The following is a 25,149-nucleotide window of genomic DNA, read 5'->3' as shown; positions in this document are numbered from 1 at the left end:
AGGAAGTGATCTATTATTACCTGTGGGTTCCTGCACCAAGGACAATGAAGATCTAGTGGCCAGAGCGTAGTGCAATGTGGTGGGAGTGGAAGATTGGGCAGTGGAGCAGGAAATGTTCGAATGACTTCAGAGGGTTGCCATACAACAAGGGTAGAAGGGATCAGGAGACAGACGCAAGTGAGCACTGAGAGTAGTGTGGCCCAGACGGGGGCGGGCGATGGCGACTGTTGTGTCAATTGTGAGGTCCTCGCGGTTGTGAACTAGGGACTAAGCAGGGCGGACGGGAGCGATAGCAACATCTAAGGTGCGGGACTGATGCCCAATCCAAGGTTGCAAGGAAAATTCTGTCCCGTGCTAGTTCATGAAAGTGATGTATAAAACATCTCTGAGCATATCGTTCCATAAGGAGAGGCAGATGTGTCAGATGAAGCACTTGGTGATGATGAGGGTTAGAGGCAGCGATGCTGTGTTTACAACAGAAAGAACTATCTTGGCTACATGATTTTGATTTTGATCTTGATGCTACAGGTGGCTCGGAGCCAGCAGAAGCTTTCGATCGGTAACTGATCATTGATTGATTGATACATTTATTGTTGAATTAATAAATAATTACAACAAAGGAGGAGGATGGGCCTTGCCACCCACCCCCTGGGCAAAGACTTAAGGTTAAAGTATCACAAACATAACTCTGGACAGTATACACAACATGAATACAAGTATTTCAATAAATAAATACACATATTGCATACCTTATTGCCTGGCGCCTTACGCCAGTGCCGTCGCGACGAAGAGGCGATGCGAGCCGAGGCGATGTCACGTAGGCTCGCGTCGGGGAACTCTAGGGCGTTCTGGAGAAGTGTGTCAGGATCTAGCGGCGGAGCGGCGGCGAGGCCCGACCGCATCGGTGGAGCGGTGGGTGACAAGGACATTGCCAATATGTGGGCGGCCAAGTACGGCTCGATCTTGAACTCGCTAGAGGACGAAGCACATCGAAAGGAATTTTTCAGACATTATAACCACATTGAAGATGAATACATCGATCACGTTACAGTAGAGGAAATAAAGACAATTATAGATAAGTTGAAAGATGGCAAAGCGGTTGGTCTTGATAATGTACCCAATGAATTTTATCGTAGATGTCCTTTTATTATTGTAGTATTTTTATCGCTTATGTCGAATTGTTTTTTGGTGCACGAGTTTTTACCAGAGGCTGTCATTGACGCTAAAATCATGCCACTATTGAAAGGGAAGCTTTTAGATTTTGCAATTAGTGACAACTACCGTCCCATAACTGTGTCATCTTCATTTTCTAAAATTTTTGAGAGCATTATGTATAACAGAATACAAAATGAACTTCATACTGAAGATAACCAATTTGGATACAAAAACCAAATTTCAACTGATATGTGTATTTTTAGCTTTAAAGAAATAGTAAATTATTACCATAAGCAAAGTTCCCAGTATATGCATGTTATATGGATGTTAAGTCAGCCTTTGATAGAACCTCCTATTATAAATTGTTTACTAAATTATTAGAACGAGGTGTACCAAGGAAGATTGTGAATATTTTAAGAGTTTGGTATGTAAACCAGACTATTTGTGTGGGCTGGGGTGAACAACTGTCACATAAGTTTCACATGCAGAATGGAATACGTCAGGGTTCCATACTCAGCCCGTATCTGTTTAATGTGTTCATGGATGAGCTGAACATCAAGTTAAATCAAAGTAACCTCGGATGTCACATTGCTAATAACCCAATGAATAACTTGTCATGGGCTGACGATCTAGTCATTATAACCCCTTCTAGTCATGCCCTATGTGGTATGCTGGCTGTCTGTGAATCCTTTGCACGGAATCATTTGATGATATTTAACACTAAGAAAACGAAGTGCATGCTGTTTAACTCTAGACATTCCACGGTATACCAAAAACCAATAATTAAATTATGTGGCAAAGTGTTGGAATTTGTTGACAACTTCACATACCTCGGTCATATAATATCAAGTAATCTTACAGATGATGAGGATGTAATGAATCAAAATAGAAAATTATGTGCTAGGGGTAATATGCTTGTGAGAAAATTTAAGTCATGTTCCTTCGACGTCAAATGTACACTGTTCCGTGCTCTATGTTATAATGTGTATGGCATGTCCCTGTGGAGTAATGTGAAAGTCTCTACGTTAAATAGGCTAAGAGTAAATTATAATAATGTTCTTCGCCGACTCGTTAACATCCCACCTTGGAGTAGTGCCTCAGAGATGTTTGTAACCCTAAGGATGAAAGGTTTCTACGAATTGAGGCGTAGTTGTTGCTACAGTCTTAGGAGCAGGATACTTGCAACGACCAACTCAGTGGTGCAACGTATCACCAACAGTGATGCCCGCTGGGTATCCCCTTTGTGGCAGCAGTGGGACACTTTACTGTATATACAACATCCCAGGCAATAGTTATACTGACACTGTTGATGTAAAATGTATGTAGATTTTAGCCAAGGGCTCAAAGACAATTACTTGACATAGAGTGTATTAAGTTAGTGAGATTTAAAAAAAAAAACTTATTTTGTATTTTATTAAATTTAAGATAGCTTTTACCTATCTCCATTTACATTGTATGGCATTTAAGCTGAAATAAAGATTATTATTATTATTATTATTATTAAGACATCCTAAAGTCTGGGAGCAAACTGAGGATATTCCCTGAGTATATCCCTGAGGGTGGCAGAGTCTAGATGGTCAATGAGGGTGTACAAGTCATGCTGACCTTGTGGCCTAAATGAGAGGACATTCCATGATATAGTGACGCAGAGTGTGTCCCCTTGGTGTAGCACACACCACACACCAGGAGAAGCACTGACTTCCGAAAAGTATTTGTAGCCTAATCTGAGCCTCATTGCCACCCTATCGTGTGATGCAGTGTGTCTCCCGTAGGTGTAAGCACACCTCTGAGAGACAGGTGCATAGTGAAGACTAGTGCTACTGCCCCTATGGCAACAAAGCTCCAACTGATCACTAATGCTACTTTGTACAAAGTCCTTAATGCTACTCTTAACATAACCCAGAGTGTGCTCAGTCCCAGGGTCCACTGTGTCATCTTGTAGGGCACACTGAGCAAGGTGGTCTGCTTTTTCATTTAACGGGATACCCACATGAGAGGGGTATCATGTAGAGCACATAAAAAAAAAAAAAAAAAAAGAACGGTATTCTATTCACTAGTCATTTCTATACCTCGCTCGCCACATTCTCTCAGATACTCCTTCACAGCCTCTATCATCCTTTCACTCGTTCCTTTACACAGTCTTAAGTAGCAGCAACACCATCCATTCCCTTCCTGTCTTCTCCACTCTTTCATCCCTCTTATGTCCTTATTCAGTCAAAATCACTTGCATCATCTCATGTGTGTCTCTTACATATTTCTCACTCGCCAGCACGACATGCTCCATCGTCTCGTCCTCCCTCATGTCACACATTTGCACACATTGCTACGGAACTCATACAACTTATAGTTCCTTGCACTCACATCCACACACTGTGCCCTCGCTCGGAAGAGATCACCACTAGGTTGCCGTCATACCACCTTTCATATATCGGGGCTTCCTTTTAATTCCTTGTACCATTTCAGAGTATTCTTTCGTTACATCTCATTCTTCCATTATATTCAGTCCCACCCACTTCACCTCTCTGTTTATCTCACTCTTCCATATCCTCGCATCCCATTCAGTTCCTAATCTACCTCCTCTTGTCGCAATCCATTTACGCTCATTTTAATTCCTCCCAGCCATTTTCATCTCCCATACAACTTGTAATCCACTCCTCTCGTCATTCTCATGCATCTCTTCCTCCATTTGCTCCCACTTTCATTCCACAGATACACCTTTCTGGTTATTCTTTTATCATCCATTCTTTCCAACCTAGCCTTGTACGTAAGTATGGCTTTTACTAGCCTTTCCCTAAAAGTGCGCCGGCCATTCAACGAGGTTGAATAACATGAGGACACAAAAATGAATCCAGCACGCTATTTGTCTGCTGCTGCCACTACCTCTCTTATACCCCAAAACATTGCCGACCGCCCATTGACAATACATGGGAAGGCCAGAGTTACGCTTCCTATTTTCCGTCTTACATTATGTTTTGAGGCTGGCTACCATATACGTGAACTTTAAAGACTCGTAGTAGTCGTAGCATACCGTGGCACGAAGATTTAGACGGTAAATCATATACACGAATGAGATAATAGTGTTTTCCAGGCTTTGGTGGACTTCGGTGAGAGATGCGAAGCTGTCTTTCGGGCAAACTTATGACTCAAAAAGGTCATGTACACATGTGAATATACATGTGCATGTAGATGTAAACATGTACGTGTACATGTGTATTTAAATGAAGGATAAATAAACTGTACATCAGGTGAAACTTCGCATGAAGGTTGATTTTTCTTGATATAGTAATTCCTTAATTAACACGTCATACTGTCAAAATTCTCTCTCTCTCTCTCTCTCTCTCTCTCTCTCTCTCTCTCTCTCTCTCTCTCTCTATATATATATATATATATATATATATATATATATATATATATATATATATATATATATATATATATATATATATATATATATATATATACCTGTACAGTTTTTATTTAGAATAATGTGTGATTTCATGTCACTGCGTTGAAAAAGCATCAATCATTAAAATTTTACTTCATTATTTATTCTTTGTCATTCAATAAACGAGAAAAGTCATCTTTTTGCCATAAGTTCTCCCGGAAACGTCCTGCTGTATTTTTTTCAATATTACAGGTATTTCGTTGTAACACCGCTAATAACAGTCTACATGATATATTTAGGAAACTAAGTGTCGCTTTTATAAGTCTTTCCTTAAAAGAGCTCCATCCCATATAATCTCTCAAGGCTTCTGCTGCTGTGTACCTCTACACTGCCCCACTTCTAACTTGTCAATTTCACTCTCGTTCCATGCAATCACAGCCATACCATACATTATACTGGGCACAGCCACACTCTTCCACACTTCTCTCAGCACGTCATACTTGCTCTCATCCTTGCCGAGCTTCCTAATCGACCCACCCACTGGTTCACCAAGCTTATCTTTTCATTCTTTGTCTTTTCACACCCCATTCGGACTCATTCACATCCCTAAGTACTTGTATTCTTGTGCCTGCTTCAACTCATTCTCTCCCAGCCTCCATACTGCATTACATTCATCCTCTGACCTATTCACAATCATCACCTTACTCTTCTCACTACTAAACCTAATTCCAAAATATCTTCCATACCCATCAACCACATCCAGCAAACTTTGCAGCTCCTCTGCTGACTCACTCATAACCACTACGTCATCTGCATAAAGAAGCACACCTATCTTATCATTCCCACACTCACTCCTGCATTCATCCTTCTCATTCTGGCTGCTAACTCCTCTGTGTACAGGCTGAAAAGGGTTGGTGACAAAATACATCCTTGCCTAACTCCTCTCACTCCTCACCCAGTCTGTTTCTATATCTCCTAAACTGTACTTAGCTCTGGTATCAACATACATGCTACGCACTATGTTGACTATCTTGGCACTCAACCCAATCTTTTCTAGGACTCTACCTAGCATTTCTCTATTCACCCTATCATAAGCTTTCTCTATGTCCAGGAAACCCAAATACAATTTACCTCCATCCCCCTTTTTTCTCTCAATCATTTCATTTACCACAAACATGTTATCCTCAGCTCTCCTGTCCGCACGGAAACCATTCTGCTCTTCACCTAATACTCAAGCTCTTTCAATCCACTTACACAATCTGGCATTCAACACCGCACTGAACACTTTGCCTACTGTATTGACTAACGCAATCGGCCTGTAATTTTTCAACTCATTCCTACTCTTATGTCCTCCCTTATGCAGCAGAGTCACCCTGCACTCATTCCATATTCTTGGCACTCTCTCCTCCTGCCACACCTGGTTAAAAAGCTCAGTCATCCTGTCAATCACAACTTCTCCATTCTTATACAGTTCATACGGAAAACTCTTCCACACGTCTTGATCTTCTTGATCTTGATCTTGATCTTGATACTACCTACAGGTGACTCAGGACTGCTCCTGAGTCAGAGATGCCTTTGTAACGGCCACTTCTGTAAGGAAAAGAGAAAAACGGCAAACAAAAAACAATTAGCATCTAGCACGCCACATTCTCTGCAAGAATTCCTTTACGGTTTCAATATCATCTTGTCATTCGTGTCTCCACACAATCGCAGCAGCAACACCATCCATTCCCTTCCTGTCATCTCCACTCTGACATTTCCCAATTCCCTCAGCACCACTTGACTCATTTCATTCCTGTCTCTTGCATACTTCACAAACTCCAGCAGCACCACATGTTCCACCGTCTCGTCTTCTCCCATGTCACACATCTGGCACACCTTGCTGCGGGACTCAGACCATCTGTAACTCATTGCATTCACAACCATACACTGTCAGGGCCGGATTTAGACATGTGGAGGCCCCAGGGCAGCCTTTGTGTGCAGGCCCTCAGTACCTCAAGGAAATATTATTCAAGATCAAGGAAATACTATTATCAGTTAGCTGTAATATATATATATATATATATATATATATATATATATATATATATATATATATATATATATATATATATATATATATATATATATATATATATATATATATATATATATATATATATATATATATATATATATATATATATATATATATATATATATATATATATATATATATATATATGTCGTACATTAAACTCAACTAAATGATTGTACAGTTTGATGAATGCAAGATTCTAGAAAAAGCTGAAGAACCATATTGTTTGTTCAATTTTATTAAGATTATTAAGATTATTAAGATTATCAAAAGTATTATACTGTACATGACGAAGTAAACAAAAACAACTTTCAACTGTTGATAAAAAAAAAAAAAAACATAATACCAATATTTACAGACCAAACAATTTACGAGACTTGTCCCTTGCAAATTTGTTTATCAGCCTGTCAATGTCAATATCTCTGAGGATGTCATACTCAATGCTCATCAGTGCCAGCTAGGTGACTGAGTCTACCATGATGCATTGTTGTATGTAGTCTGTTTTTTAGATACTGCTCCAGAGCAGTTAGTGACCATGAGGACCAAGCACATCCGATCGAAGCATTATCTCCACATTAGGAAATATATCCACAACTTTCTTGTCCAGCAGCAGTTTATAAAGGAAATGTTCCCTCCCTTTCTTTTCATCTTTTTCATTCTGAAATTGAGTGAAGAAAGCTGCAAAATGCACAAGCTCCACACCAAGTGATTGATTTAGATCACCTTTATATTCACAAACCAGTTTTGCTGCAGCTTCTTCGTATTCATTACATTTCAGTGATTCCAGTTTAGACAAAAAACAAAACAAAAAGGGAGCAGGTGTTCTCATAGGTCTTTAACCGTTGATCCAGTGAGCTTAGAAACTGATCGATGATTGGAAGAAAATTCTGAACTCTAAATTTTTCAGAGTGAGAGAAGACTGTTTCTTCTGATCTTCCATAATCCAACGGACTGAGGCGTACACTACGCTGGAGAATGCGTCCCTGAGAATAGCTATCAGTTCCAGATAAATCCTGTCTCTTCTTCTCATAAGCATGAAAACAGTCTCGCTTTGCACGTATAAAACATTGCAGGGACTTCAGCACTGCTACTGCTGTGTTCAGATCAAGTAGTGGATCTTGCAAAGTGTGACTTGTGGCATCAACTCTACCAAGAATGTCACGCCAAAATGCACCATAGATGGCAGTCTTTAGTTTGTACATCTTGGCATGAAGTCCTTTGGCCTTGTAACGTGCTTTGGGTGCCTCATTTTCATCACTTCCTATTTTGGCGAAGGCTTCACGGATTGGGTGATATCTCTGGATAAGCGCTTTCACTGCATCTGCTCGACAAGATCATCGTGTTGTAGAAATCCTCTTTAACATTGAAAATGGACCAGATTCTGCAGATTTCAATAAGTCTGTAAGAATTGCAAAGCGATGTGTAAATGCTGTGAAGAACACATATATTGAGTCTAGATAATAAAAAAAAGAAAGAAATTAGACAGTTTCTTGACAATATTTAGCTGCAGCTTTCCCAACCAGGTTCAGTGAATGACCAAAACAAGGTATCCAAACTGCATGAGGATTTTCAGCTGCTACTTTGGCTTGCAGACCATTAAATCTCCCACTCATAGCTGAGGTATTATCATATGACTGCCCACGACAGTTTTGAAGGTCAATGTCTGCAAGAAATTTCATTAACCCTTCAAGCATTTCCTGAGCCTTGTGTCCTTGATTTGGCAAAAAACTTCACATATCTCTCTACAGGTGTGTGATGCTCCATGTATCTGAGGATTAGAGTTAGTTCATCAACATGACCTTCATCAGGCGTGACATCAAGAGATATTGAAAAGTGTTTTGACAATTTTATGCGTAAAATGATTTCACTCAGAACTTCATTACCCATTAACCTGACAAGCTCTTCACAGATAGTTGAAGACTAATAGTTTGTATGACCAATGCCACAATGTGCATGGCTCTGGATGTGTTGCCTGAGAAAATCATCATACTCCGCTTAAAGCTTTAACAATCCTGAGCTGTAGCGGAAGGGTCTGGCGCGAAAGAGCGGAGGAGCGCGAGCGGAGCTTAATTTTGAGAGTGTTTGCCCACCTCTGGAAATCAAGGAGGCAATTAGACAGTTCTGAGAAAAGATATATGGTGTGGATTAGGTGTTGATTACTAAATTTAGGTAGAGAATGATTGTTGAGTCTAAGCTAGATGGCGGAAAAAGCATAAGATTGGAGAGCGTGGGCACGGGAACAAGTTAAGTCGATGCGCACATAGACGCAACATCAAGCTTTAGAACGAAAATGAGGAAAGAGAAAGCAGGAGGGAACAGAGAAGGGGTTACTGTCAGTTGCCTCAGACAGCTGTGTTTTGGTGAGGAAAAGATGATGAGGTTTAGTAAAGGAGAGGTGGTGTTCTACCGATTGAAAATTAGATCTAAGACCGCGAATGTTGCAGAAGTTAATGAAGATAAAGTTGAGGGGGTGTCAAGACATTTTGGGTCGTCACCGAGAGAGGAGTCCGACCTAAGGATATTTTTGGTCCCCTCCCCAGAATGAGGCTCCTAGGCTGGATTTGGAATCACCATATTTTAATTTTGAATTTTAAGTGAAGTGTGTGTGTGGCAAGTGCATGTAGTTTTGAGTGAAGTAGGAAAACTGTTCTTAGAGAACGGCTGTGACTGCTCCCTTGAGTTGTGAGACACAACGGGAAACGTTCAACGAGATTACAACTAGCTTCAATGGAAGCTAGTTCAGGGAAGAATTCCTGAACTAGTGCTATCAGATATCGCGGGGAGTAAATCATATTTCCGTATTCCTACGACTTGACTTCTTTTAAGAGGGAGGTTTCATGACATATGTTCCTTGATTTTGGCTAATTTCTTACTATTTTTTAAGGGAATCAGCACTTCAAATGCGCCTTTTTTAATATTTTTCTGCCCTTGGCTGGCTTCCCTCCTGCATGGAAAAAAAAAGGTGTCTAGTACCTTCTCTGTTTATTTATTTATTCATTTTTTTTTTTTCATATGATGAGTAATATCCACTGCACATAATACTCTATATTTTTGTTGGTATGCAAACATGGATGAGATCTTCAGATGCAGTTACTGTCTGTATGAAAGAAACTTCTTTAAAAGAAACTGATATTTAAGGTAAATGTCATTCATTTCAATACATTTCTATTCTAAAGACTGTGACTAAACTTTTAAAACATCCAGACGTTTTGGCTGAAATGATACAGTCACTCCTCTTCAGATGGAAATTTGATCGCAATTGTGCATAGTTCTTTTAAGATTAGTGTGTGGTAGACACTCTTTTCTTTCCTTCTACTTAGCCAGGCATGTATCCACAAGCATTTTCTTTTCTGTTGACTCTTCCGGTAGGCCAGAGGAGCAACCACCGCTTCAAGCATCGTCACTGGAGACATCTTGACGGGTAGCTGTTTGTTTACATTCACTTACCGCAAAGGTGCCAACTAATCGATACTTTCCAGTCGATATGTGCGACGTTTTCCGACTAGAGGGGCTCAATCAATACTTCCAGCGACTTACAATTTCAGTCGGAAATTGGTGCGTGTGAACCCGTCTTTACTCTAGTCTAGATCCAGTGTTGAAAAGCGTTTATGGTGTGAAAATAGAATCTCCTCTAAATCAGTTGAGTTATTTTCATGTTATTAAAAGACTTACTGTCAGATACTGCTCATGATCTTTTTGAGGGAATTGTGACTAAAGTACTTGGGAGGTTGACAGTTTACTGTGTAGAAAACTGATATATTAATGATCAAATTAAAAGTTTCCCTCACAGTGAGGTGGATAATTCAAATAAACCAAGTGCTATGGCTTACAGTAACTTCAAACTTTGTCATCAAGCAAATTGCAATGCAGTGTTGGTGTTTATTGCTGAATTTCCTATGTTAGTTGGAAATAAAGTTCATTAAGGTGATACAAAGTGGAATGTGGTCAACACTTTAATTTTCATGGTAGAAGTAATCTATTGTATCTCAATAGATTGTATCTCAAGCACATGTGATTCTCTCAGACCTCACTGAGGAGTTTTTGTGCCCCCTTAAAAAAAAAAAAAAAAAAAAAAAAACTGTTAATTTACTGCCTGAGTATCCATCACAAATATTGCAGTATGGACCAGTCATGTACTGTTGGACAATGAAGTTTGAGGACAAACATAAGTACTTCAAAAAATTGTCAATGGCATAAAACAATAGGAGGAATATATGTAAAACTCTTGCAGTCAGACATCAGTTCATGCAAAGTATTCACTATGCCTCTGAAAATTTCCTTGAAGCAGAAACGCGAGACAATGTAAATGGAAAGCATGTACATGTTCGACTCCTACTGAACGAAATTCAGAATCTCCTCCAGCCTTTGTTGGAGATAAAGAGAAAGTGTACCAGTGTACTTGAAAAAAACAAAGATGATGAGACAAGTTCATTTATTGTGAAATGTAATTACTGTATACCAAAGGATTGTAGAATTCATTTTTCCAATAATATGCCAGAGACATATCTACTTGCACATCTGTTACATTGTACGTATTTATTTTTATAAGTCTAAGAAAATGTTTTTACATTGTATTTATTTTAAGATTTTAATGAAACACATGTTTATATTCTGTTTTAACCCATTAAATTGATTATGGATTAAAATGATAAAAAATAGCATTTCTTATCTATTAGCTTTGTTTCCAATTGCTTGATACTTATTTTTTACGTATTAAAAAAAAAAATCATTCACTAGACTGACCATCTGATGTATATAGGGAAAGGTGGGGTGAGACGGACTACTTAAAGTATTGAATCTAGAAACCACATTTATGTGCTTTTTTGTGGGTTTGTGGGTTTGTGGTTGTGCTTTGGGATGTTATCTTCGAAGTCCACACCCGGGTCACGGTTTTCTATGAAAAACAATGAAGCACAAAAATTTTATAAAATAACAATTTCTACTGGGCCCAAAATAAAATGATGGAGTAAGACAGACCCCAGGAGTCCATCTTATCTCGTAAACTGAACATGAAGAAACAAATCCTTATTGGCATAAAGCACAAATATAAAAACTCTTCCTCGTCATTATCATATCCCTTCACATTGTTCATGAGCCAAAATTAATTGTTACAAATCAAACGAACGAACGAAAAAAAAAAAAAAATAAATTAAAAAACTCCCCTCATCCTCATCTATCCCTGCACAATTTAATGACATAAATCACACACAGAAACCTCTTCCTCAGCATCATCATCACCATCTATTCCTGCACATTGCTCATGAGCCCAGCTTTTGCAATTAGCACAACAAACCCACCCTTCCCCTCTCATGGGGTCCATCTTACCCCATTAGTAAATATTCAAATGTCGAAACGTTTACCAAAGTATCTATGTTAACTATGCCAATTTATGGCATCTATCTATCATGTATACACTCATGGGCATGTAAGTACTAAATCATTATGATAATTATTTCAATATAAAACAAGCAGTATCTTTACCTTGTGCATATAACATCAGCACTGCATAAAATGACAAATTTTTCCGTGAAGCGCAAGGATAACTTAGCGTGCCTACTGGCAGTGATGACATTATTGTTGGGCGACGTGAAGGACATCTGCGACTTAGATTTTGAAACTTGCCCTTTATCCTTGGATTCAGAATGGGGGTTCCGTTTTACCCCATGGGTCCGTCTTATCCCACTTTCCCCTACTCTGGAGAATTGACATTGTTGTTCTTGTTACTAATTGTCAAGGTTGACTCCGTTGTAGTGATGTTGTTTTGTGTGGGAGGGGCGCTTAAAGAGGCAGCCGCGGTGGTTGTAGTGGCGTCGGCGGTGCTGGTAGAGGCTGCCAGTGTGAGGGATGTGTCGGGGTTGGAGACGGAGGTGATGACGGGGACAGGAGGTTTGGGGCTATTTGTGCCGGTGACAGTAGTGCCACCTAGGTGGCCTCGGGCCAGTTGCTGCGAGAGCCAAGGTTCCCACCGCTCTTTTCCCGTGTGTGGTGAGGCACATGCTTTTACCCTCGCATTGTCGATAACCATGTCTATGGCAATAGTTCCAATGCTGCGGGTTGACCTCGCTTTGTCTTTGTCTCTCGTGCCAAAAGACCTCCAGTATTTTTTTATTTATTTATTTATTTATTTATCTTTATTTTTGTCTAATATCGTAGCTTGAGCTTGAGTGACTGATAATGCTTTTATATTCTCGATACCTCTTGCATGAGTCGTAAGATATGAGTTACAAGCTATTCCATTTCCATTTCCATGTAATGCAGTTTTTCGTTACCTTCGCGATCTATAGGTTCGTCGTCGTCTTCTCTAGGAGTGACAGAGGGAGATGGGTGTGGCGGCAGAGATCTTAGTCATCATTGTTGTTGTCAGCACGGGCACCGTTGAGAAAAGATACCATGACATCAATGTTGGCCTCTTCTCTAAGCTGTTGGGTCTCACTTTACGTTTATGTCTTCCGGTCACAGTCTCGCAGTCACAGTAGACATAAGGAGCGTTTTTTGTGGTCGCATTGCCACAGATGGCACACCGCCTTTTGTGGACAATAGCCTGAGTGGTTTATTCCAATAGTCGTGTTGTGTGCTGACATGCTTTAGTCCGCAGTACTGGTTGGGAGGAAAGGATCTCTCTCTCTCTCTCTCTCTCTCTCTCTCTCTCTCTCTCTCTCTCTCTCTCTCTGTACTCTCTCTCTCTCTCTCTCTCTCTCTCTCTCTCTCTCTCTCTCTCTCTCTCTCTCTCTGTACATACTGTATATATATATATATATATATATATATATATATATATATATATATATATATATATATATATATATATATATAATATTATATATATGCAAGATATATTGATATCCTCTTGTCACTGTTATTTGAAACTGAATATATAAGAATCCATAAACCTATAATCAATTAGATTAGATCTATATGTAAAACCTATTTTACCATACAATAGATAACTTGATCATTATCTTCTACCTAACTATTCACTGACCATGTGTGTATATAAGTCGGCTTGTAGTACTAGTACAACAGTTTGTAGTATGAATTTAGCTAACGAGTGTACACATATGAAGGCATTAAGAGGGTATTTTCTATCACTATAGATTCGTCCCATATATATATATATATATATATATATATATATATATATATATATATATATATATATATATATATATATATATATATATATATATATATGTGAGCTTTATGAATAGTTGATTAATTAAATAAATTATTGAATCTGAAAATCGAACACCAAGCATATATGTTTCTCTGAGTGTCAGGTCCTTATGATGGCAAAGTTCACTGCATCTTGTGCATTTAATACCTTCTTTGCAGCGGCCTGGCTTCCTTGGCAGAAGCAGAGTCAGGACAGAACTTTTCTAAGTCCTCCTCCAAACATTGCACGATAATAGGCGCCCCGTCACCCGGCTTCCGCCCTTCACATTCTCCACCAAAGTAGGCAGAGCTGTTTTTTGTTGCCAGGTGCTCTCGTGATTCATCAGGGTTCACACACATCAGTCTGAACACCTCCACTAGCCATTTGCTGGGATCCTCCTGCTCCTTCCCGACCTCCTGGTCCGGATCTTCTTTTTGTCCAACCCAAAATTCCTTGTCGCCTTCCTCCTCCCATCCACCCCTAAGGTCCAGTTTCCTCCTTTGTCTCTGCTCTAGCCACTGCAGGAATGCATTCTTGAAGCAGAACCCGCTTGGCACCCCGATCTTCCATTCACGTGTGGAAAACCACATGAAAAAACTCTTTTTATGCCGAGGCATCCAAGGCTCTGCCTTAAGGCGGGAAAGAAGTAATTTTCCCATCAGCTGTACCTGGCGCTCCACGGGGGTCAACGCTTCGAGTACCATTGCCTCTGTCAAGGCAAAGCTGCAGCGCCATGTGCCGTCCGCAGCATTACTGAGCTGCATGGTTGTAATGTCCTTGGGAGTGAGGAAGGGTCTGGAAACTTGTTCAAGCCAAGGCACCTCTAGCACTGGAACCAGATCCACACCGACCAGCAGCAATGGATACAGTCGCCCCTGCCATGCCATGTAAAGTGCGACGCCCACCTGCGTGCTTGTAAGGCCCGGCGGTACCAGGCTTAGTCTTTTGTCCTGCACGACATGGCCAGCAAGGCAACGATTCATCTCCTCATACAGACTGGCCATAAATCTATTCCCTTCAAGGTGAGGTTTGTCAGTCTTCATAGAAATCCGTAACCTGCCCTTAAGTGGAGCTTCCTCCTCCCTTCTGTTACTAACATTTACTTCTAGGTCATCTTCTTGAATTACGAGATTTATATCAAATTCGTCGGGAGCATATAACTTAGAGCCGTCCCGTGCACTGCCAGCTAGCCTCAGGTCTCCGCGGTAGGTGGGATTATTGGTTGACACCTTATTCATAATGATGTTTATTTCCGCTAAGATTGCTTCCTTTACCTCTAATGCCTCTCCCTTTGACATATCCAGAACCATCTGCTGAGCCTCCTTTTGCAGCTTTGGCAGGTCTATGGATTTCACAAGATTTCTTATGACGCTTCTGGGATCATGACGGTCAAATGGTGAATGTAATTTTCTGCTGTACTTGTAATACATATTGTGATATATCTTGAAATTGTCCTTTAGCTGCGTAGCAGTTGTGCCTGCTCGGCAAGGAGGGTCCTGTTTCTCTTGGTGTGCCAGGAGTTCAAAAGTGCTTTTGTGTCCAAACATGGCGGCCAGATGGCGGGGTGTATGGCCATAAGCGTCGCACTGTTGCGTGTTCGCGCCAGCACTCAATAGCAGCTCCACGCACCCATCCTGGCCGTACGAGGCGGCCTGGTGGAGGGCAGTGGTGCCGCAGATGTCGTCTAGCACCTCAACCACAGGAAGGCGACCCACTTGCAGTATAAGATGAGATACCTGCAGCAGGCCTTTGCGCGAGGCCAGCAACAGGGTTTCACGAGCATCAGGTGAGGAGACATTCCAACTCTTGCCTTTCTTGTAACTCTCAAAAAGAACCTCTTGGATACTCAATGCTGTGCATGCTGCTTTCTTCTCATGGCTTGCCTTCAAGCGAAGCTCCATATTCTCCAATTTTTCACGCTCCTTCTCAAAGATTTTCTGTGTGTAAGGAGAAAAGAAAATATGTAAATACTCATTTATATCTATATATAAACTATTCTGGTGAGATCGCCAATTTCTAAGATGAACTTATATACCCCTTTCCCAGTAAGTTCCTTTCCTAGATAAGTTCTACCTAGACTTTTACTCCCCCCAGTCTGGTCTGGTATAGGTCTTTATTCCACGCGTCTGTATCCTTCTGCAACCTACTATCAGCCATAACTAATCTGGTTCACTTATATAACACAATTCGCTGCCTTGGTTATCCCACCAACAGGGAACGAATCTTGATACAACGCGAATCACTCTTAACTGAAAAGGAACAATTACCTTTGTTCTAGAAGGAGTACAATCTACTTGTATCGTTGTTAGGATTGTAAGATGAAGTGAAAAACCGCCCTCTTGCAAACAACAAATGGCAAACCATCCACCATTACATCATTTTTGGGAAAGGGCAGCCGACTACGCTCCAAGAGAAGAACACGCTTCTTGTAAGTTGAGAGGATTGTAAGGTGACATGAACAATATATATACCGCCCACTGTTACAACAAGAAAAGACTCAACCACCCATGTCTACGTCACCTCACAAACACTCTAGTCAAACAGTTGGTTTATTATCTCCCAGACTATGGCGCTGGCCCCCTTTAACAAAGTTAACACCGGGGAGTAATAATGACTATATTGCTCAACTTAACGTTTTTTAGCCATAAGCTGAACCAAGCACTGGGAAAAAGTAACATTTTAAGAAAAAAACTGGAAAATAAAGCGACAAGAAACAAACACATAAACGATCCACAATACACACCACAACACTCCACAGAGGTCAATGGTACCCTATCTACGCACCACAAAGGATATCGGACACATTTTCCTCAAGTCGGTACTATGTAATTAATATACAAGTATACAGGCACCGCCCCGTCGCCCTGCTCCTGCCCTGGCATATTACCAACAATGATCTCATAAATAACCTTTGAAAACACACATAAAGGGAACTTTATAAGCAAAATTACTGTAAATATGAACACTATGGTATACTGTATAAAATGCACTTAGTGTAATAATTTTGGTGAGTGTTAGCACTGCACTTTTCCAATGTTATGCATAATTCCGCCTTACTCTGTCGAAATGATGAATTTGAATGCATAACTTCTCTGCATAATATTAAGCTAAGACATACAATTATATCTGTATGATGTATGATTTTTTTTAAGACTCATGTTTACTTGTAAGGCATAGTAGTTTATTAGCATTACGTTTAACGTACATTCATTGATTACAATACCCATTTTGATTAGGTACCGATAAATATCCTCAGGAAAATGAGTTTGTGGACTCCTTCTTATTCTAATCTGTCTAGTATCTATTATATCACAAGTCAATAACTTGAACAAGATGTTGGAAGCCGTAGGATACAACCTTGCCTAATGCCACTCGTCACATTTATCTGTGTTTCTGTGTGTTTTATTCGCTTTCTCCCACAATGTTTTGTTTAAATTTTCGGTACTTATAGAGGCTTTGATTTCATTACCTTTATCTTTATCTTCATTTCCTTAATTAGGCTCCTTTCCGTCACATAGTGACGCTCTACAGAGCCCCGACAGAATAATATAATAGCTTTACAGTATTATACAATATAGGTAGCTATTTCATAAGAATATTATGAATGACAATGGTGTATAATACGTAAAATAATAAATAGTATGTAACAAAATATATTATTATTATTATTATTATTATTATTATTATTATTATTACTATTATTATCATAATTATTATTATTATTACTATCATTATTATTATTATCATTATTATTATTATTATTATCATTATTATTATTATTATTATTATTATTACTATTACTATTATTACTATCATTATTATTATAATTATTATTACTATTATTATTATGCGAAACAGGAAACTTTTGATCTATCAGACGGTGACACTAAAAAGAAGACAAAAGAGCAAATGTGATAAAAGTATGCAGATGGCAGAAATATGAGTATTTTAAAACTTATAAAATCACTGATAAAATAAAGAAATGTAGTTGAAATTATTTTAGAAATACCTTGTAACTATTGATGTGTTACCGTATACACAATTAGCATACAGACAGATGTATTCAACTTTATGTTATATAACAAATTATTTTGTTTTGTTTTTAAGGCTGGGAACACACGAGCGACGTTATGGCACCACGACTTGGCAGGGATGTAGCTCTCCATCAGTTTCCATTGCATAGAGGCTGTCTCGCGCACACGAGCGTCTGTGGCCAGCGACTGTGGCGAGCTGTTGCTCAGCCCTGCCACAGCGTGGCGCGACTGTGTCGTGTACCCGCTAAGTTACGGGCAGTGACGCATTCAGTCACATACCAAACGTGGCCCCATGACGTAATGCCACAATCGTTAAACCCCGCCACGACATGGCGCCACGGCGTTGCGCCACAAAGTCGCTCGTGTGTTCCCGGCCTAATGGATGAAGATAAATGTGGAATGTTATTGCTACAAGAGCTGAGCGCTGTCTTTGACACTGTTACTCATGTTGTGTTACTGGATGGTCTGAAGGTTATAAGTATAGCAGAAGGTGCTTTAAGCTACCTGCAAAGCTACCTTCATAACAGGAGCTATTGTGTCCAAGTAGGAAATACTGCATCTGGACATAGTCCACTCAGAAGAGGTATCTCTCAAGGTACTGTACTTGGACCCATACTGTTCTGTATTTTTTGTTCTTTTATTTAAGAGGGGAGACCCGGTCAAGAGCAACAAAGAAATAAAGAAAATAGGCACATTTAGTCGCCAGTCTCCCTACTGAGACGATAGTTAGCCAAAGGACAGGGACAAATGTCTTGAAATGTCCCTCTTGAATGAAGTCAAGTCATAGGAAGTTGGAAGTACAGACACAGATAGGGAGTTTTAGAGTTTACCAGAGAAAAATATGAAAAACTGAGAGCACTGGTTAACTCTTATGTTAGAGAGTTGGACAGAATAGGGGTGAGGAGAGAAAGAAATCCTTGTGTGGCGAGGCCGCAGGAGGATAAGAGTTATGCAGTTAACAAGATCAAAAGAGCAGTTACCATGAAAATAGCAGTAAAAGATAGCAAGGGATGCAATATTCCGGCGGTGAGAAAGAGGTTGAAAACAGTCAGAAAGAGGAGGAAAATTGAAGAGACGTAAAGCTTTTGTTTCTACCCTATATAATAGAGCTGTGTGAGTGGAACCCTTCCGAAACATGCGAGGAGTACTCCATAAGTGGGCGGATGAGGCCCTTGTACAGAGTTAGCAGTTGGGTGGGTGAGAAAAAACTGGCGGAGACGCCTCAGAACACCTAACTTCATAGAAAATTTTTAGCTAAAGATGAGATGTGATGTTTCTAGTCTAAATTATGAGTAAAGGACAGACCGAGGATATTCAATGTAGAAGATGGGGACAGCTGAGTGTCGTTGAAGAAGAGGGATAGTTGTCTGGTGTCGAGTTGATAGATGGAGGAATTGAGTTTTTGAGGTATTGGACACTATTAAGTTTTCTCTGCCCCAATTAGAAATTTTAGAAAGATCAGAAGTCAGGCGTTCTATGGCGCCCCTGCGTGATCTGTTGACTTACTGAAGGGTTAGTCGTCTTTGAAAAGACGTGGAAAAGTGTAGGGTGGTATCATCAGCGTAGGAATAGATAGGGCAAGAATTTTGGTTAAGATCATTAATGAGTAATAGAAAGAGAGTGGGTGACCGGACAGAATCCTGAGGAACACCACTGTTAATAGATTTAGAAGAAGAACAATGGCCGTCTACCACGACTGCAAGAGAACGGTCGGAAAGGAAACTTTAGATAAAGTTGCAGAGAGAAGAATAGAAACCGTAGGAGGTCAGTTTTCAAATCAAAGTTTTGTGCCAGATCCTATCAAAAGCTTTTAATATGTCAAACACAATAGCAAAAGTTTTACCGAATTCTCTAAGAAAGGATGACCAAGACTCAGTAAGGAAAACCAGAAGATCACCGGTAGAGCGGCCTTGACGGAACCCATACTAGCAATCAGAGAGAAGATTGTGAAATGACAGATGTTTGAAAATCTTACTATTGAGGATAGATTAAAAACTTTAGACAAGCAATAATCTAAAGCTATAGGGCGGTAGTTTGGGGGATTAGAATCGTCACCTTTTTTAGGAACAGGTTGAATGTGGGCAAACTTCCAGCATGAAAGAAAGGTAGAAGTCGATAGACATAGCTGAATGAGTTTGGCCAGGCAAGGTGCATGCACGGAAACACGTTTTTTTGAGAACAATAGGATGGACTCCGTAAGGTCCATAAGCCTTTCGACGATTTAGGCCAGCGAGGGCATGAAAAGCATCATCACAAAGAACTTTAATTATAGGCATGAAATAGTCAGAGGGAGGAGGAGGGGAAGGGACAAGCCCAAAATCATACAAGGTAGAGTTGTTAGCAAAGGTTTGAGAGAAGAGTTCAGCTTTAGAGATAGATATGATGAAAATTGTGTCATTAGGATGAAGTAAAGGAGGGAAAGACGAAGAAGTAAAGTTATTAGAGATGTTTTTGGCCAGATACCAGGAGTCTCGAGGGGAGTCTATAGTACATAAGAAGATATAAAGATTACTTGCAAAAGAGACGCAACGTGATACGCACCACTTTCCGCTGAGTCACTAATAAGAGCTTCATAAAGGCTAGTTCATTATTCTCTCCCACGCAATAGATGCTAAAAGTATCCAGAAAAATATTTATTCAATTTTACCGTAGAAAAGTCAAATAGTTAGTGATAAATTACTAAAATAGACGCATTCCCTGAGTATTACGTAGATTGCCGGAGGTCACAATATTTTTGTTTTAAAACGTATTTAAAAACTGAATTTTGCTATGAGACTTTGAAAAAGTGTTGCCATCATCGGAATCGTATTTTAGAAACAAAAAAGTGACTGCTTGTCTAAAGTCTTCGAATTAATCCACAATAGAAAGACTGTTAAAAATCTGTCTTCGCAATCTTCTACCTGATCACCAGTGTGGTTGGTGATCTGGCTGATTATTGGTCAACCTTTTTCATAGGTTTTAGTGAAACTTTTACTGTTGCGTTAGACATATCAAAAGTTTTTGATAGAGTCTGGCACAAGGTTCTGATCTCAAAACTACGTACCCTTCTTCCAACCTTCTCTCTGCAACTTTATCTCAAGTTTCCTTTCCGGCCGTTCTATTGCTGCTGTGGTAGACGGCCACTGTTCTTCTCCTAAGTATATCAACAGTGGTGTTCCCTAGGGTTCTGTCCTGTCATCCATTTTCTTCCTATTATTCGTTATGATCTTACCAGTATTGCTCTATCCACTCTTACGTTGACGATACCATCCTACATCTTTCCATGTCTTTTCAGAGATGATCAATCCTTGAAGTCAACAGATCACTCAGGGACGCCATAGAGCGCCTGACTTCTCATCTTTCAAAAAATTTCTAATTGGGGCAGCGAAAACCTACCAATATTCAATGACTCCAAAACTTATTTTTTTTCCATCTTAAACTCAACACAACTTTCCAGATTACTATCCGCTCTGACACTCATATGTCCCCCTCTTCTGCTCTGAATATCCTCAGTTTGTCCTTTACTTATAATCTAAAGTGGAAACCTCACATATCATCTCTTTCTAAATCAGCCCTTATGATTTTCTTTTTTTTATGTGAGAGGAAAGACTGGGCAAATGCAAAAATAAATAAATGAATAAATAAATAAATAAAGGCCCATTCCCCTGACAGTGCCGAAAGAGTTAGCTGAAAGACAAGGATAAATGTCTTGAAACTTCTCTCTTAAATGAAATCAAGTCATAGGAAGATGGAAATACAGACACAGGCAGGGAGTTTCAGAGTTTGCCAGAGAAAGTTATGAATGATTGAGAATACTGGTTAACTATTTCATTAGGAAGTTGGATAGAATAGGGTGTGAGAGGAAGAAGAAAGCCTTGTGCAGTGACGCCACAAGAGGAGGGGAGGCATGCAGTTAGTAAGATGAAAAGAGCAGTTAGAATGAAAATAGTGGTAGAAAATAACACGAGGTGCAGCGTTCCGGCTGCCAGAAAGAGGCTGAAAACAGTCAGAGTAGGGAAGACGAAAAACATTTGATTCCATCCACCCTCTCTAATAGAACCGTGTGAGTGAAACCCTCCAAACATGCGAAGGAGGGGAGGCATGCAGTTAGTAAGATGAAAAGAGCAGTTAGAATGAAAATAGTGGTAGAAAATAACACGAGGTGCAGCGTTCCGGCTGCCAGAAAGAGGCTGAAAACAGTCAGAGTAGGGAAGACGAAAAACATTTGATTCCATCCACCCTCTCTAATAGAACCGTGTGAGTGAAACCCTCCAAACATGCGACATACAAGGACAGATAAGATCTTTGTACAGTTATGTAGTAGCTGGAGAGGCGAGAGAAACTGGCGGAGACGCCTCGGAACGCATAACTTCATAAAAGCTGTTTTAGCAAGAAATGAGATGTGAAGTTTCCAGTTTAGATTATGAATAAAGGACATGCTAAGGATATTCAGTGTAGAAGAAAGAGACAGTTGCGTGTCATTGGAGAAGAGGCGATAGTTGTATGGAAGGTTGTGTCGAGTTGATAGATGGAGGAATTGAGTTTTTGAGGCATTGAACACTACTAAGTTTTCGCTGCCCCAAATAGAAATCTTAGAAAGATCTTAAGTCAGGTGTTCCGTGGAGTCCCTGCGTGATCTGTTGACTTCCTGAAGGTTTGGTCGTCTCTTAAAAATTGTGGAATGGTGTAAGGTGTTATCATCAGCGTAAAAGTGGATAGGGCAAGAAGTTTGGTTAAAAGATCTTTAATGAATAATAGGAAGAAAGCTTTGACAGGACTGAACCCTGAGGAACACCACTATTAGGATTTAGGATAAGAACAGTGGCCTTCTAGCACAGCAGCAATAGAACGGTCAGAGAGGAAATTTAAGATAAGTTGCAGAGAGAATCATAAAAAGCTGTAGATCAAATCTTTGTTCCAGAAATTTCACCGAAATCTCTAAAAGAGGATGACCAAGACTCAGTAAGGAAACTCAGATCATCAGTAAAGCGCCACTGACGGAAACCATACTGGTGATCAGAAAGAAGAGTGAAGTGACAGATGTTTAAAAATCTTCCTACTGAGGTCAGATTCAAAAACTTTAGAGAAACAAAAGGTTAAAGTTGTAGGGCGGTAATTTGAGGGATTAAAACGGTTATTCTTTTTAGGAACAAGCTGAATATAGGCAAAGAGCAGGCAAAAAGGAAAGGTAAAAGTCTATAGATAGAGTTGGAAGAGTTTAGGCCAAGCAAGGTGCAAGCACGGAAGCCCAGTTTTGAGATGGATAGGAGGGACGACAACAGGTCCATAAGCCTTCCGAGAGTTTAGACAAACGGGGGCATGGGAAAAATCATTGCAAGAATTTTAATTGAAGGCATGAAATAGTCAAAGGAAGAGAACAGGGAGAAACAAACCCAGAATTATCGAAGGTGGAGTTAGGCGTTTTGAGGCATCTTTACCATTTTTTTTCCCCATTTCCTAAATGCCAACTCTGTGCAAGGGCCTCATCCGCACATGTATGTAGTATTTTCGTATGTATCGTGGGGAGTTCCACTCACGAAGTTTTATTAGATATGGCGGAATCAAAAGCTTTTCGTCTCATCATCTCCCCTTCTCTGACTGACTATCTTGAGCCTTTTTCTCACCACCAGAATGTTGCATCTCGTGCCATCTTTTATCTCTATTTTCACGATAATTGCTCTTCTGATCTTGTTAAATGCATGCCTATTTTGTCCAACTATCTAATACAAAACTTAACCAGTCCTTTCAACCATTCATACCTTTCTCCGGTAAATTCTGAAACTCCCTGTCTTTCCATATTTCCAGCTTCCTATGACTTGACTTCATTTAAGAGGAAGGTTTCAAGACATAGATCCCTCACTTTTGGTTAACCCTTTTGGATCTATATGGGAACTGGCAACTAAGTGGACCTTATTTAATTTTTGTTTGGCCCTTGGTCTGTTTTCACCTCCACTACTGATGCCACAGAAGTGGAGGTTTCTGTGGTCTCTTCATATTGGGTTCTTTCATTAGTTTGCTCATAATGAGGGCACAACCCAGTGTAATGCTTTTTTACCCAGAATTTACATGGTCTTATCTTAAGAGTTATTACAGCCCCTTTTGCCATGATCCTTATTAAGGTAATAATATATATATATATATATATATATATATATATATATATATATATATATATATATATATATATATATATATATATATATATATATATATATATATATATATATATATATATATATATATATATATATATATATATATATATATATATATATATATATATATATATATATATATATATATATGTTACGCTCAATGTTAATAGTTGCCTAATGTGTACTTTAAGCAAACATTTTGCCTAATGTTTATATTGTGCAAAATGCGTGCCTAATCTGCACATTAGGCAAGACTTTCAGATTAGGCAACCATATTTTGCTTGAAGTGAATAGAGCTATACATAGCAGACCTCCCTTGGTGTTTGTGTGTGGGGGGGGGGTGAGTATTTTTTTTTAGGTCTTTGTTCTGTACTGAACAAAATATACGCAAGTAAAGATCGAATGACTGAGTCCACTCCCGCTCTCTCCCCATGTCTCTCTCTCTCTCTCTCTCTCTCTCTCTCAGATAAACATAAATAAATAGGTAATTAAATTAGTACTGAAGTAAATGAGAGAGAGAGAGAGAGAGAGAGAGAGAGAGAGAGAGAGAGAGAGAGAGAGAGAGAGAGAGAGAGAGAGAGAGAGAGAGAGAGAGAGAGAGAGAGAGAGAGAGAGAGAGGCTATACAGTAATATTAATAAAAAAAAAAAACTGATTGCAGTTTTGATGTCCGCGTTTTGGCTGTAGGGACGAAACGAGGCTTCCTAGACCACTGATTTCACTCTTCACATCAACAAGTATTCTATCGTCACCATATACAGCGAGAAAATCGTGCAGGAAAGCTGTTTTCCTTCATTTTTTTTTCAAGTTTTTTTTTTCCTATTCATTTTCTAGATTTTTTTTTTATCTCCCATACTGCACATACATACATTTAATCTATCTATCTTCCCAGGAATAGAGATGGATCAAACTGCATTTGAAGAGAAGCTATACGTGAGACACAGGAATCAAAGGCTGAAAATGCTGTCCTGCAACCTACTGCTAAACGTGACAAGCTTATAGAAGATTTGCTGAGGATAAATTCCCACGGCGCTACGTCTCCATTTGATTTCAACTTAAAAAAGCGCTACGAGATCCTGCGTGTTGGCAATGCTGACAGACTAATTCGAAAACGAAAAGATCCAGCCAACGACGTGTTCAAGTTTGTTGCATCTCTAGAAGAAGTGTTTGATATTGTTAAAGCAGCTCACGAAGGTATTGGCCATGGTGGTG

General features: G+C 39.6%; 2 protein-coding genes and 1 pseudogene across 10 annotated transcripts in view; all 3 read right to left on the bottom strand.

The window, feature by feature from the left end:
* LOC123510741 (rRNA methyltransferase 2, mitochondrial-like) overlaps positions 1-1,453 on the bottom strand; it is a 29,159-nt gene extending 27,706 nt beyond the window's left edge. For both annotated transcript variants that reach the window (XM_045266091.1, XM_045266092.1), the window contains exon 1: positions 750-1,453. The gene's annotated coding sequence lies outside the window, so the exon portion shown is untranslated. The remainder of the gene's footprint in view (positions 1-749) is intronic.
* Positions 1,454-7,054: 5,601 nt separating this feature from the next.
* On the bottom strand, positions 7,055-8,921 carry LOC123510717 (annotated as a pseudogene).
* A 4,872-nt stretch (positions 8,922-13,793) lies between these two features.
* Positions 13,794-25,149, bottom strand: part of LOC123510739 (ankyrin-2-like) — a 98,502-nt gene continuing 87,146 nt past the window's right edge. For all 8 annotated transcript variants that reach the window (XM_045266087.1, XM_045266083.1, XM_045266090.1 and 5 more), the window contains one exon: positions 13,794-15,707. In XM_045266087.1, coding sequence (XP_045122022.1) covers positions 13,932-15,707 — 1,776 coding nt within the window. In that variant the 3' untranslated portion in view covers positions 13,794-13,931. The remainder of the gene's footprint in view (positions 15,708-25,149) is intronic.

The sequence above is a fragment of the Portunus trituberculatus genome, chromosome 30 (genome assembly GCF_017591435.1).
Source record: "Portunus trituberculatus isolate SZX2019 chromosome 30, ASM1759143v1, whole genome shotgun sequence".
NCBI lineage: Eukaryota > Metazoa > Arthropoda > Malacostraca > Decapoda > Portunidae > Portunus > Portunus trituberculatus.
Note: the sequence above shows the minus strand (reverse complement) of the source record. Positions and strands in the feature narration are given on the sequence as shown.